Source organism: Podarcis erhardii, assembly GCF_964252035.2.
Source record: "Podarcis erhardii genome assembly, chromosome: 2".
NCBI lineage: Eukaryota > Metazoa > Chordata > Lepidosauria > Squamata > Lacertidae > Podarcis > Podarcis erhardii.
In genome coordinates, this window is record NC_138498.1 from 32292237 (window position 1) to 32305881 (window position 13645).

Here is a 13645-nt window from a genome sequence, read left to right on the forward strand (position 1 = left end):
GAAAGAAGTAACCTCTATGGACCAACCCCACAAATAGAATGTAAACCTATCCCAAGTAAAGATTTACACTTTCAGAGTGTCTTGGAAAACTGCCCTCTTTGTTTAGCTTGGATCAACAAATAAGATCTCACTTAATTGGGTTAATTCCCATGTTGGCTTCATATTTCAGCCAAAAAAGAAACCCTGCAATTCTGCATGGAGGGAAGCACATGATTAAGGGTGCTGAGGGATTTACTGAAACCATCCTGTTTATCATTATCACACCACGGGCAACCTTTATTTTCTTCATTTGATCTTCTATATCTTCCTTGATGTCTCCTTGGCACTATGCTCCATGCTGCTTTCATAGCTACATTTTTGTGCTGCCTGTTGGCAGAGAAACACACTCTGTTCTAATCCAATTCATGACATGACATTTGGTCAAAGTAAACAAACTGGTCAGGCTGGGTGCAAATATTGCCCACTTCAATCAAGATTTGCAAAAGCGCTCAGCAAGTTGGATATGATTTCAAATCTAGCCTAAAGATATATTTGGGAAAGCAGACTGAGATAAAATATCCACAGCACAGCAAACTACTGAGGATTCAAGCGTTACTGCATTTGGGGGTGCTGATTCAGTTTGCTGCGGTAGGAAAATCCTGCTAATCCAACTAAAGGTAATAATATCACCTGCAGCCAGATTACAGTGTGAAAATAATGTTAGCTTCCTGTTGACCCTACAGGCACCACTGCTCTAGTTCCCAGACTTCAAGGAGGAAAAATACCTTGCTAAGCAACACTCCCTACCCTGTTGCCTTAGGGAAAATGGATGTCTGAAAGTCTCCACCATTCTGCTGCAGAGGCACATATGTGTTCTGTGCACACAAAAACTTCTTAAGGTGTCAGCTAAGACTACTCAACATAACCCAACACCAGATAAACCCTGTGCTAACCCTAGTAAGCACCAGTGTTCCAAGGATAGGAAACACTGTAGGTGCCTGCTGCCAATCACACAGAAAATGACCATGTCATTAGTCAAGGAAATAGCAAGTTGTGAGAGATGCCTTGCTTCACAGTAGGTTTCACCTCATGAAGCACTTTCCCCAAGCAGCCCACAACTCCACCTCCTTCACAGCACAATGTGAACACCCTTCTAAGGTGCACAAAATAATGTGTATCCAAATGGCAACTGTTTACCAAGCACTAGGATATCTTTCTGAATACTGATAGCTAAATACATCACACCTAAGGGACTAGATATTTCATAGTTCCTTCTCCCCCTACAGGATTGCAAAAGGGACTTGAATGCCCTTCTGGAGGCTTAACCATGACAACAGCATCAGGTTAGGTTGAACTGTAAATTACTCCAGACAGACTAAGTTGCAACTAGTCCAGCACCAATGGAGAGTAATAGTCAAGTAAAAACAAAGGAAGCTTCCAAGCACTGCGTTAGGGCAGCAAAAGGAACAAAACAAATCCCCTTCCTTTTGAGAAAATTCACTCTGGCTCAGGTGAAGCAGTTCAGAACAATGAGAACATGGAACCCAAAGAAAGATTGGTGAGCAAGCCCCGTTCATGGGAACCCAGCTAGAGATGCAGGATAAATTCTCAGAGCAGAATGTCAAAATGACTAACCAGTTTTTATTTACAACACTCCTTAAAAGACAGACACAGACCAAGAGGGGACATTACAAAGGGAAAAGAACAGCCACCATGCCCCTTGCCTACCCAACTCTGAGCAGGGTCCCCAACATCACTGCCTGAGCTGGACACAAACATGGGCACTACTGCCACTTGCCAGTGCCCAGCACACACCAAGGCTGTCCCCAGCCCTGCTGGGGCACAGGGGCTGGGCTCTGGGGCTAGCTCAGAAATGCTACCTGCCCCCCCTGGCTGGGGCTGCAAGTCAGCCGAGTGTAAAGACAGCAGAACCTGGAGCACCTGCTCAGCTCAGAATAAGGGAGTCGACTCAGTTTTATCCTATACAACAGAATCCCAAAAGAATTTTCCCTTGGGAGACTTTGTACCTGGGTCCCTCAGCCTCTATCTTCAGCGTTTCGCCATTGTTGTGCCACAGAGCTGAGCAGATAGCATATGGAGATCGTAGCACAACACTCTTTCATCCTCCAGTCTAAAAGCTCAGGTACTGTATGAGGAGTCAGTCTGAATTCTCACAATGTATTGATAGGGTGGACTACGAAAACCCATATTGCTTCTGTCCCATCATTCTCTCTTAGCCTTGCCCTGAGAAGGGCTGGGCTTTGAGATGGGTATAGGGAGAGATTAGATATTGTTCCTGATTCTTCTGCCTTATTCCACACTCCTAAAACAGACAGGGTACACACCAACCTCTTGGCCACCATCAGAGTAAAATGTCATTTACTAAGGGGAAAAGGTAATTTCTGGGGCCAATTGTAGAATGAAGGCAGGCAGGCCAGGCCAGGCCAGGCCAAGGGAAGCTGTGAAGAAAAGGCAAGAAGCCTATCCTTCCTTAGGGAATTCAGAGCCAGCCCCAGGCACAAGCCAGACCAAAGGAGGAAACCAACACAAAGTCATCAAATTCATGTACCAGTGGCCACACGCCAGCACTTGGGGCTGAGGCAGGCCGAGCCATTTTAGGATTTCTTAGCATCCTGTGTGTTCCGCCGCTTTAGGTCACTCAAGTCAACAGGTCTGAAAGCTGTCAAAAAAGAAGAAAGGAGACACAATTTAGGGTAAGATTCCTGACTACCAACATTGCTTTGCATCAATACTCCCTCCAGCCTGCCTTGATAAGAACAAAGATGCTAGCCTCCCCACCATCACCTAACAGTTAGTACCCTAAATTGGAATTCAGATCACAGGTAACCTACACACCTAATTAAATGGTTTGAGTTGGTACCCCAGACCTATTCAACACAGCAGGCCATTACTACAACCCAAACCCAAGGGGTCTCCAGTTCTACCTAGAATGATAACTAAATTCTTCAACCAGAAAATCTCTAATATGCAAGAAAGTAGGTACATCTATATTCATGTACCTAATCAAATTAATTATCCACTATATGTTTCCAAATATCCTCCTATACAAGAGAGTTTTCACCATATGTCAGAAAAGCAAGAAAGATGAGGACAAATGGGCTTCCCAAGGAAACAAATGTCAGAGCCTGGTGCCAACTGCTGAAAAGCCCCTTTCATGCATAACCATCCAGCTCAACCCCAGAGAGAACCGGAACAGGGCCTGAATTGAGTCAATACAGATCTGGATTGGAGCAGTCATTCCAGGCCATATAAACCTTTAAAAGTCAACACCAGCACTTTGAACTATCTGGAAACCAATGACAACAATGCTTCTAGTGATGGCTTTCAGTTAGGATTCTTTCAGCTGCATCTTAGACTCTATGTTTTCAAATGCTCTGCAAAGCCAGTCCTACATCAGAGTAATCTAAACTGGCTGTCACCAAGGAGGTGTAACCATGACTAAATTAGACCTCTCTTTGAAAGGGGAAAGCTAGCAAAAGAAAACTCACTTTTCAGACTGGGGTTTGGCATCTTCTCCACATACTCCTCCACAAGTCCCCGTTCACCACTTGCCATCTGATTGCGGAGATCCCGCTCCACACACTGCCATGCTGCAGAGAAGTGGGGATAAAACTTCACATGGAGAATACAGAAGAGCCCTTTCCTTTAGCCCAAGAGTACTGCCAGCTTTTGGCACCCTAAGACAGCCTAGACACCAAGCAGTGGTCCCACTGTTACTACTGGAGAAGTCTTTAAATGCAAATAAAGAAGCAGGGAGGCAATGACAGCTGTTTGTAATGCTGGATGCAGAATCAGAAGACAAGTCTCACATACCCTCAGAACTATCCGTCAGTTCCAAGAGTTGGATTCATATCTAAACATTCCAATGAGTCTCATCTTCATTTTCTTCACTTTCCTGCACCCGTCTTAAATACATGAGTAAGGAAAAAAATAACACCAGAACTGCAACCGCATGAGAAACATATGTTATCTACAGGGTAAGAGGTAAGGAAATGTGCTACTGACTCAGTGGAGATGCAGCAACTGAAGAGATCAGCCTTCTCAAATGTAAATACTGCACCTTCAGAGATGAAACGCACATTCTCCTCATGTGCAGGAGTGAAGATCTCACTGCTGTTGCTTGGGGAGCGAGGGCTGCTGTTTCTTTTGCCATTGTATACAACTCGGGAGACAGGAGAACTGGAAGTGCAGTGGAGACCCCAGTGAGAGAGGAAACAAGACACTGATCTTTGCCACAAATAAAGAAGCAAAAAAGGAAGATTTATACTAACTATCCTGGCAAAAGGATCCTTTAGCTCTACAGACCATTCAATGTGGCTGCTATTACACTTTTCAGAGAGTGTGACCAATACAGACTGCGGTTGTGCTTAGTTGTCATTTACATCAGGAGTAGGCAGACTTCAGGCATGCAAAATCTACTTCTTTTTTTAACTAGAGCTCAATGATCCAACTATCACAGCCAACTCACAAGAGTTGCACACTTAGAATTGAAGAACACTGAGCTCAGGAATTTGTTTTGAATATGAGCACTGAACTAAACTGAGCTCACAGTCCTTCTGTATAAAAATCTACCTTGGGTTACCCCACCCTTTTCATCACTTGAGCCGCATGACTTCGGAGGGATGGTCATTTTTTTATTGTCAGTGCTAAGCAACTGGGAATCAAAAATCCTTACTGATCTACTTCAAATCACCCAGAGATCTATTCTGATATCCCTATGGCCGACCCCTGATTAGCACCTTCTTATGTACAAAGTGTTAAACAGTTATTGTTTCAGACTCAAAATTAAAGTTATATAGACAAAGAAAAGAAACTTGGAGGAACTGACATCCAAACATTACCTAGTGAAGTTAGGTGGGGAGGTGAACACAAAGACCCATGCTAATGACCAGTTAAAGGTTCAATCAATGATATCTATTTACCTTTACTGCCCACACCATTCCTGAACCACTGTCAGCAGGTAGCAACACAGAAAGATTTTTGGTACATAACCGTGGTATACACAACCACCAAAGACAGCAAAATCAGCACTGGGGGCTGAAAGTCTCCAATCATCGAGGAGTCAATACATTCTGACAGCCCGCTCAGTACTAACACAAGTTCAATTCCCACAACCCCATAAGTTTTCTCACCTCGTCATGGCTGCCTTTTTCCCAGCCCTGGCCCAAGTCCTGGATGTGTGGCTTGGCAGTGCTAAAACAAAGACAAGACACTGAGCTCAGTGGGGACGGACCCTCAATAAATCCCACGGGTGGGGACAAACTGCTCCAGTAACCGACTTTGGATGGAAGCATCTATGCCCACCTCTGCTATTACATTTAAGGAGATTGCAGCATCCAGTAAGTCCCACCCCATCGCTAAAAATCCCCAAATGTGTCAAAAAGCCCTGAAGCCCCCCGACCACCACTTCGGGACCCCACCGCCCTCCTCCCTGCTCCGAGTCCAGTCCCTAGAGGCACCTGCGCCTTGGGGCACCCCAATATTTCCCTCAACAACGCCCCCCCTCCAATCCGCAACCCCAGCTACCCTCAGGCACGGAGATGGGATGTCAAGCTTCGTGAGGGAGGTGCGGGGAGAGGGAGGCCCAAGCAGCCGCGCTTCTTCTCCCGGCCCCGAACGACAACAAGGCAGGCGTGGAGTTTGGGGGCTGCGCTACTAGGCCCAGAGGAACAGAAAGGGAGCACTTCCACGGGGGGCCGGGGAAGAAAGGGCGCCCCACTCGCCGCGACCCCACCCTCAATTCCCCACCCCGCAACCCTGTTCACCTGGGCCCGGGTTAAGTCCCGGCTTCTCTCGCTGCTGCCAGGCCCGGGGCGGAAGAGAGCGCCTAGGCCGGGCTGCGCGTGCGCACTGCGGGCGAATGGGCCCGGGTAGCCCCTGCACCGAGTACCCGAGGGAGGAGGTTTCCATGGAAACGGAGCGGCTGGGCAGGGAGGGGTATCCATGGAAACGGGAGTGAGGAGTGGGGAAGAGAAGCTCTGTGAGACGCGGGAGAGGGTCTCCAGAAACGGGGAAATGGGGCAGGAGCCGGAGCGGGACGGAGGCTTCTTAAAAGAGATCGCGTTTCCCTCCTTTGTGAGCTTCGGGAAGTCGGCATTGCCCAAAGCAGAGTCGCCACTTCCCAGGCTTGGGTCAGGATCCAACTGAGCGCTACCCGCCCCCCAATTTTCCCGTTTTGTGGACGTTTGAGGCTTCTCTCCACATCCTGTTTTCATAATCATTACTCTCTAAGTCTACGCCAACTAAGTGTGGACAATTCTGTGATTACGGGGGGAAATCATTGACATGATTTCACACGTTTACATTAACATTTTCCGTGTTTGTATTCGAATTGCAATCTGAAAAGAGCCTTCTCCAGTTTTCCGAGATCTAGCTCTCTTTGGGATGGCATTTAGGATGCATGGTTGACAGAAAGGATGGAGAAATTTCCCATTAATTAGGAAATGTTATTTTTTTTCTGGTGTAGGATTAATTTTAGACCTTGCCCAAGCCTTCAGGATAGGGCACACTATATAGATTGACACTTTCAAATAGCAATACAAAAGCAATCCCTTTCTCTCTCACACACTTGTAGTATTTTTAAAATTCATTTTTTAACTTGCCCATTTGAATGAGTTTTTGTCATTACACAGTGTTCTGTAGAAGCATTTTAAAGTGCTGCATTCGGAAGGGGAATCATGGGAGTGGAGACTTCCTGGTTTAGTACAACTCCAACACATTAGGAACTAAGGTTTCAACAAAAGTCTCCTAAATTTAGCCAAACAAATGTAGGTAAAAATAAGAGAAAACCACTTGTTTTTGCTTACTAGACAAGGGCAGATCAAAGATCCTTGCTGGACACTGAAGCCCTGACTTCTGACCAATCTTGTACATCACCTTGCTTATCATATTGGGCATTGTCTGTGCCTATCATCTATTGCCAGGGCTAAAAGTTATTTAAAAGTAAAGCTGAGGATCTCAGGATGTTGAGCAGTGTCCCCAAACTTAATGCATGTGTAGTGTATTATAGAGTGAGCCCTGACAATAGCTCTGCATGGTGATGTATGCTTAGATAGCAACCACACGGACACCTAACCAAATATGTAGGAAGCCTGAAGCAACTGTGAGTTGTGCAGAGCTGCCCTACTTCTGTCAAAGCATGCTGACCCAGATGGTGCAAGTGATTCACTACTGATTTTCACCATGAGACAAACTATCCAACTGGGAAGTAGTATTTAGCATTTATCAGGTGTCTCTGAGTGGACAAACCTCCAAGCATTGACTCTTCTCCAAGAAATGCCACATCTAATTTTCTTCCCGTCTTGTTCATGCATTTGCCAAGTCATTACTAAAGCCAACTCAAGTCATTTGGGACAAAAATAGTAAGAACTTTATTACAGGCCTCTTATTCCCCTTCCAAGTGATAGGTTGCAGGAACAACACCTCTGTACCTGAAACCTATCAGAAAGAAGCAGCCACAAACAAAAGAAGCCCAATTATTTAATTTCTTCAAACTGTGTGGTGTACCATAGACTATGCAATTATCAGAAACATTGCACAGCTGAGGGCTAATATCCACCATCTTGCATTGCCATTTCATTCTTCTGTCTTCCAGAGAAAAGAGCATGCAAAGATTCATAGAATTGTAGAGTTGGAAGGGACCACGAGGGTCATCTAGTCCAATCACCTGAGCTATAGTATGCTGCACATATTTTAAGTGCTGCAAAAAAAAATACTCAAGTTGCATAATTTAATAATACAGAATTGTAGCATTGGAAGGGACCCCAAGGGTCATCAAGTCCAACTCCCTGCAGTGCAGGAATCTCAACATCTAATCTGAAACCATACCAGACCCTGCTTAGCTTTGCAAATGTGCTAACAATTTTATTACTGCACCACTAGGAGGACATTGACCCTTACTTAACAGAATGAAATAACGGTGCAGCAGGGACAATGTCTAATGGACAACTTCAAGGTTAATACATGTCCTCCATCAAAGTTAAACAGCTAGATGTGTATGAATGAGAACTTTTAGGCATTAGTCACTATATCTTGTTCTGCTTTTTAAGCTGTTCTACTTTCCTTTAGAATTCATTTCTTCATTTCATATCCAAAATCTCATGTGCAGCTAGGGAACAGTCTAAGGGCAACCTGGGAAACAAAGTGGCTGAGCAGGAAGTGTGGCTACCCTTCCCAAGAGTAGGGGGAAATAAAAATAACCCAAGGTTGTAGAAATTACTTTATTGAAAAAATAAAAAGCTGTTTCAGAACCACATAAAAAATAACAGTAGAAAAGCAAATCTAGGAGCAAACATGTGAGACTTTATACATGACATTTTTAGGATAATATATACAGCAGAAAGATACCAGCTTGAAGTTGGGGCTATTTTCTCTTTGTGATAATCGTGTGAGGATTCTTCAGGCCTGAATAGGTTGAATGTCTTTGAGAAAGCACTGTTCAAATCAGTCATTGCCAGATAATAATTGGAAGGTGTATGTTCACACAAATTGGTACACAGTCCAGTTCATTTCATAATCACCTGTGTGAACCTCCTGCACAACAGTGCCATTTGGGCCAGTGTGTCCCAGCCATTAGACTCATTTTAACTAAAGCCTGACCGTAGCAGGTACCAGAAAATGGGCCACATGGTAGAGAAGTTTACATTTTCTGGAAGGGCTATCCCAAGCATAGCTCTCTGATAAACCCCAAGGTAGCCACTCTCATACATACACATTACAACCAAACTGTGGTCTCTTTTAGGAGGCCGTACACTCTTGCCAATGTAGTAGGGGCAACTTTGCTAGCCTCCCTGCAGCATGCAACAAATGCTGCTGCCTACCATGGAGGCTGAACTCCACATGGGAAAGAGCTGAGTGGCACTAGCTTAGTCTACTCGGGCTGCTTTGAAAAGCTCCACGAGCTCCTTGTACTCTGGGTCAATTAGGTCGGATGGCTTCTCCCCTTCATCATTGGTAGCATCACGCTGGGCCCCAAGAGAGATGAGGTACCTGCAGGATTAATGAATGAGGTGATGAGACAAGGACAGAACTGACACACATACCCACATGCACAGTTTAGTTCAAACATGCAGTTTTCCCTATGCTTTCATAAACAATATGATACAGAGGACTTGTGAATTGGCTGTTAGTTTCAATGTAAAGCTTTCCTCTTTCCATAAAGAGACCAGTCTTCTCTTATAGCTGGTTTCCATTCTCACCTTCTTACTTGAGATATCCTATATATTTGGGAGATATCATAGGTCACATAACACGCCAACACAAAACATCACTGCTAGTGTCCAAAGACTAGCACTACCTATTGGATGGTCATCTAGCCAACAGACATGTCATCATCTCAAGTCTAAGCCTAGCACTCACTGTTGAGCAAGCCCTACTTCCCTCCCCATTTTCCTTGACCAAGTTTGTGGCCTGTCAAGAGAGGGTGGGCATGGCTAGACTAGAGATTAAAGGTTAACATAATTTGCATCTCTGACCTTGCAATATCAGCGTGACCATCACTGCAAGCCATGTGTAGGGGTGTCCAGCCGTCCTCATCTTTCTGATTGATGTCAGCACCATATTTCACCAACAGCTTGACACAATCAAGGTTCCCAGAAAGCACAGCTTCATGGAGGGCAGCCATACCTAATGGGAGAAGGCAATGCATCAGCCACAACCTGATCAGCCACAATCTTAGGAAAACATCCCACAAAAAGGCAGTTGTGCTAACATGCTTGAGACAGTGGGGAGGAGTTGTCTAGAAGCAAAATGTATCTTTTCTCTCTCAGAAAACTAGACCAGGGCCTTTACATTTTTTAGATTGCATTCTCTTATAAATGTTGGGGAAATGGCACACAGAGGGGACAATTTTTGGCCCACCAGGTTCTTTGCATGGAGAAAAAGAATATTATGTTAACCAAGGCTGAGTGAGTTCCAGAAACTTATTTGTGGAATTAAGTAAGCAGTTTGTAAGAACAGCACCTCGATCAAGGCTTCTATGGCCTTCTGCAGTACTGAGTCAACGTTATGAAAGTCAAGTGTGATGGAAGTCGGTAAGAAGCAAACACACTCTAACAATCTACTGGGCCATAGTAGCTGTAACTGTTGAAATTCCTGAGACTACTGGATTTCTTTTTTAAGTGCAGCCTTTCATGCTGAGATCATAGCTGGGGGAAACGGCTCAAAGAAACACTGATTCAGCTTTACGGCTGGGCATGAAGCTGCTCTGTTCATCCTGCCACTGGATATATTGTTCTGTTCTCAACTCAGCAGCCATATTTTATTCACACAGGAACAAGCTGCATTAGCAGATTAGTAAAGGGATTTATATTTTCTCAGAGAGTGCGCTGCATATTGGCATAGTTTTCTTAGCAAGTGTCTAGCAAAAGGATTTCAGGTGACATAGCTCCCCATATTGATGTAAATGTTAGAGGGAAAAACATTACCTAGTTTGTAACACACAACCTGACTTTGGGATTAGGCATCTGCAAGTGCTTAGGCTTATTCAACCACCCTTCAGTTAGGTTCACCCACGTCCTACTTACCCGAGGGGTAGATAGTGTCCAAGGTGACCTTCCTGGCACGGATGAAACGGCCCACCTGCTCCAGGTCGCTCTGCCTAATATGGTCCAGGAAGAGAACGTCATTGGGGAAACGCACAGTTTTCAGGCCTCGTGTATATCGCCTATACCTGGGAAGTGAGTCTGGGTAGTAGTACTTCATTGTGGCAGAGGTAGAAGGAAGAGCAAGAGACCAGCGAGACAGGACTGAAAAATGGTGTTGAAGAATAATAAAAAAAAGCACACGGCAACCCAGACGACTTTGAAGTGCCTTGAGACCCAAAGGATTCTCTTCTCTGTAACACTTGCACCTGAAAGACTGGTGGGATGTTAGCTATGATTTCTGCTCCTAGTAGGACTTTCCTTGGAAAACACTGAGCGTGTGTGGGTGATCTCCTGTTGAGGACTGACTATTTCCAGCGGTGTCTCCTGTTATATATCTTGCCCATGGCTATTTTGAGGATATTCCGCTCATGCTATTTGCCATGAGATTTGGTAACTGAGCTGCCCTGCCCTCCAGCCTCCCCCTTTTGAATATAAGTCAGGGTTTCAATTTACATCCCACCTGTCGATGTGCAATAGTTAATGGGTCAAGCTTGCTCCACAATCGGCTTGTGTAGATCCCAGAACCCAGCAGCCCGATTCTGCAAACCACTGTTTGCAAAGCCCACTGTTAGCCCTGCTTTCTGGAACCTCTTAACAACCTTTGTGAGTTTTCCAGAATATACGCAGCTATCTCCAACAGGAGAGAAATGCACGGAACTTAAGTTCTACACTGAAGTTCAGTTCAAATTGTGCAGACAGCGAAACTTCAAAATTTACAGTCTTTTAAAGGAAACTATGCATTTCCTTAAGTTGTATAACTCTAATTTGCTGCATTTTGTTGCATCTTGAGTTTTGAATAAGTAAGAATATTACCCAAATTATGTGGTGAAAATGGTGGAAACTATGAAATGTATGCATTTCCGAAAACATCAATGCATTTCCACCAATTTCCCACTTCAAGTGCTGCCATTTCACAGAATGAAACTGGTCTCATATCCCAAACATAACAGCAAAGGGTTGTATCCCATCAGGTAGACACCTTGTTAGCCACTCTGATTAACTTCAGTGTGTCTCCTCCATTATGACTGGCACTGGATATAACCCTACGTACCCTAGAAAGGCATCTCCCAACCTTGGAAACTTTTCTTTCTTCAATCAGCCAGTTGATTCCAGACGTAACCAGCTCAGGACAGAACGGCCATTCCCAATGATATCTGTCCTCCTGCCCCTTTAGAACTGGCCACCAACCAAAAAGCATCTGCATCAGAGCAGCCTTATGAGAAGAGGTTTATCTTCCCTCTCTTCCTGAAGAAATATGCCAAGTTTCTGACTCTGTAAAAACAAACTAGAATAATCTACTTTCCTTGGGTACCTCAGCAGGCACTGGATGGTAAACAGTGCAACTGCAAGGAGCAGTAATGAGACATCCCACAGCTCTGCTTTGTTGTTATTCTGGGTTTTGTAAGGAACCCCCTGTTTACAGACACTGTGACAATGAATGCAAGCATGTCCCATTTGCCTTTGATATTACAAAGCATGAGAACACTACACAATGAGATCAGGATGAGCAAATTACTGGGCTAGAAACTGGCTTTTCATCTCAAGAGTGAAGGCAGCTCAAACCAACAACCCAAAGACCCATAGCTGGCATGGAGGCCTTATTTCATAAACTAGCCCTGTTCATATGGGATGCATGTATTCCTCATAGCAACGATTTGAAAGTTTGCCTTCTGCAGCTTGAAATGAGAGACATCCTGCTAGTGTCAGAAACTAAAGTGATGTATTGGGCAGGGGACCAATGCCGTCACACAACTCCCCCTGCCTCCGGGCCCAACCCTCGGCTCATACCTAGCCCTGGATCAGCCACTCTGCTAGAAGTGTACATTTTATGCTGTCATTTGAATACTGCCAAACACATTTGTGCATATTTGCATATATATTTTTAATTTTGCTGTAGAAAGCCATTTGAAACAATCTACAAAGCAGACCCTATTTTTGGAGGTCCTAGCTCGCCTGGCATCCCAGCTGAGCAGAGCGAGAAAACAGCCCACAAACAAGGTCTCCTGCCTTCCCTTCAATCAGCATGCAGCAACTTGTTTTCCTTTGCTAGGGCTGCTATCGCTCCCCATCATGTGACAGAATTACATATTTGCTTACAGAAATATTTTTCAGCAGAAGCAGCCAGCAAGCACAACACCTGTCAGGATTCTGTGCGTATGACAGGTAATAGCTGTTCAGTATATGCATCTTCGTACACCATTTCTTGGAACGAGAGGGAATTAAAAGCTTCCTGACCTTTAGAATGTTTTCTACACTGAGAACCCTCAACTTGCCCAATGGCTTTGTCCTTTGGCAGGCTGGGCCCGGAGGCACACACAGGATTGGGCAACAATATCCAAGTACTGCTTTCTGGTAATGACCTAGCAGGTGAGAGAAGAACTACAGAAATAAGGTGCTTCTGAGTCCCCATCCCTCTGAGTTGTTCCAGAGCACAGTGTTCAATGATGATACTAAATGTCTCAGAGATCAAGAATCCACAGGGTTATAGGGTTTCTCTCCCAATAAAAGTGATCAGTCAGGGTGACCAAACCTGTTTTTGTAGTAAAGCAGCCTGAAAACAATTCTGAAATTGGTCTAGGAGCAATTATATCAATTTCCCTAGCCTGCCATTTTAAAATGAAACTAGGGCCTCAACAGAAGCAACAGTCATGCTGCCTGAAAAATCCCCCTGATCATTCAGAAATACATCAGATTTGATCTCTCTCTTGGGTCAGTGGGGTGATAATCACCACCAGATCCTTCCCCAATCACTCAGTAGCAAAGATGATATTTAGGGCATGACCACCAGTATGTGTTGAGTGCACAATTTATTGAGACAGCCCTATGGTACCCAGGAAATTCTGAGCAGGCCTAGGCACAACAGGCCCTGCATGGATCTTGAAGTCCCTCAGCACTAACATCCTGAAATTCTCCACCAGGTCAGGCAGGTGGGTGGACAGGACACCAACCACATCCCTGTCCTGTATCTGCCACCCAACAGAGGTAAAAACCCTCACATCCAG

At 44.8% G+C, this 13645-nt stretch overlaps 2 protein-coding genes across 6 annotated transcripts in view; both read right to left on the reverse strand.

Moving 5' to 3' along the window:
* MCRIP1 (MAPK regulated corepressor interacting protein 1) overlaps positions 1-5925 on the reverse strand; it is a 79693-nt gene extending 73768 nt beyond the window's left edge. For 2 of the 5 annotated variants that reach the window (XR_014153325.1, XM_081850009.1), the window contains exons 1-5: positions 5766-5925; positions 5133-5193; positions 4061-4227; positions 3489-3590; positions 2549-2659 (exon numbers count right to left, since the gene is read on the reverse strand). Coding sequence is in view for 4 of the 5 variants with exons in the window: in XM_081850009.1 (XP_081706135.1) it covers positions 2595-2659; positions 3489-3590; positions 4061-4227; positions 5133-5193; positions 5766-5910 (540 nt within the window). In the remaining variant the exon portion in view is untranslated. Of the gene's footprint in view, positions 1-248; positions 367-1600; positions 2660-3488; positions 3591-4060; positions 4228-5132; positions 5194-5765 lie in introns of those variants that run through there. The other 3 variants (XM_081850010.1, XM_081850011.1, XM_081850008.1) reach the window with 3 other exon arrangements.
* A 2280-nt stretch (positions 5926-8205) lies between these two features.
* Positions 8206-10988, reverse strand: PPP1R27 (protein phosphatase 1 regulatory subunit 27). The gene is made up of 3 exons (XM_081850021.1): positions 10524-10988; positions 9474-9624; positions 8206-8988 (listed from the first exon to the last, which is right to left on the reverse strand). The coding sequence occupies exons 1-3, from the start codon at positions 10699-10701 to the stop codon at positions 8865-8867; spliced, it is 453 nt and encodes a 150-aa protein (XP_081706147.1). The 5' UTR covers positions 10702-10988; the 3' UTR covers positions 8206-8864.
* Between the last annotated feature and the right edge of the window lie 2657 nt (positions 10989-13645).

What these genes read in the sequence shown, in the direction of transcription:
- PPP1R27 (XM_081850021.1), bottom strand. Translation starts at nt 10,701, where the DNA reads ATGAAGTACTACTACCCAGACTCACTTCCCAGGTATAGGCGATATACA. An exon ending in GGACACTATCTACCCCTCGG is followed by an intron (nt 9,625 to 10,523) that starts GTAAGTAGGACG and finishes TTCTCCCATTAG; the next exon opens with GTATGGCTGCCCTCCATGAA. An exon ending in GGTCACGCTGATATTGCAAG is followed by an intron (nt 8,989 to 9,473) that starts GTCAGAGATGCA and finishes TTAATCCTGCAG; the next exon opens with GTACCTCATCTCTCTTGGGG.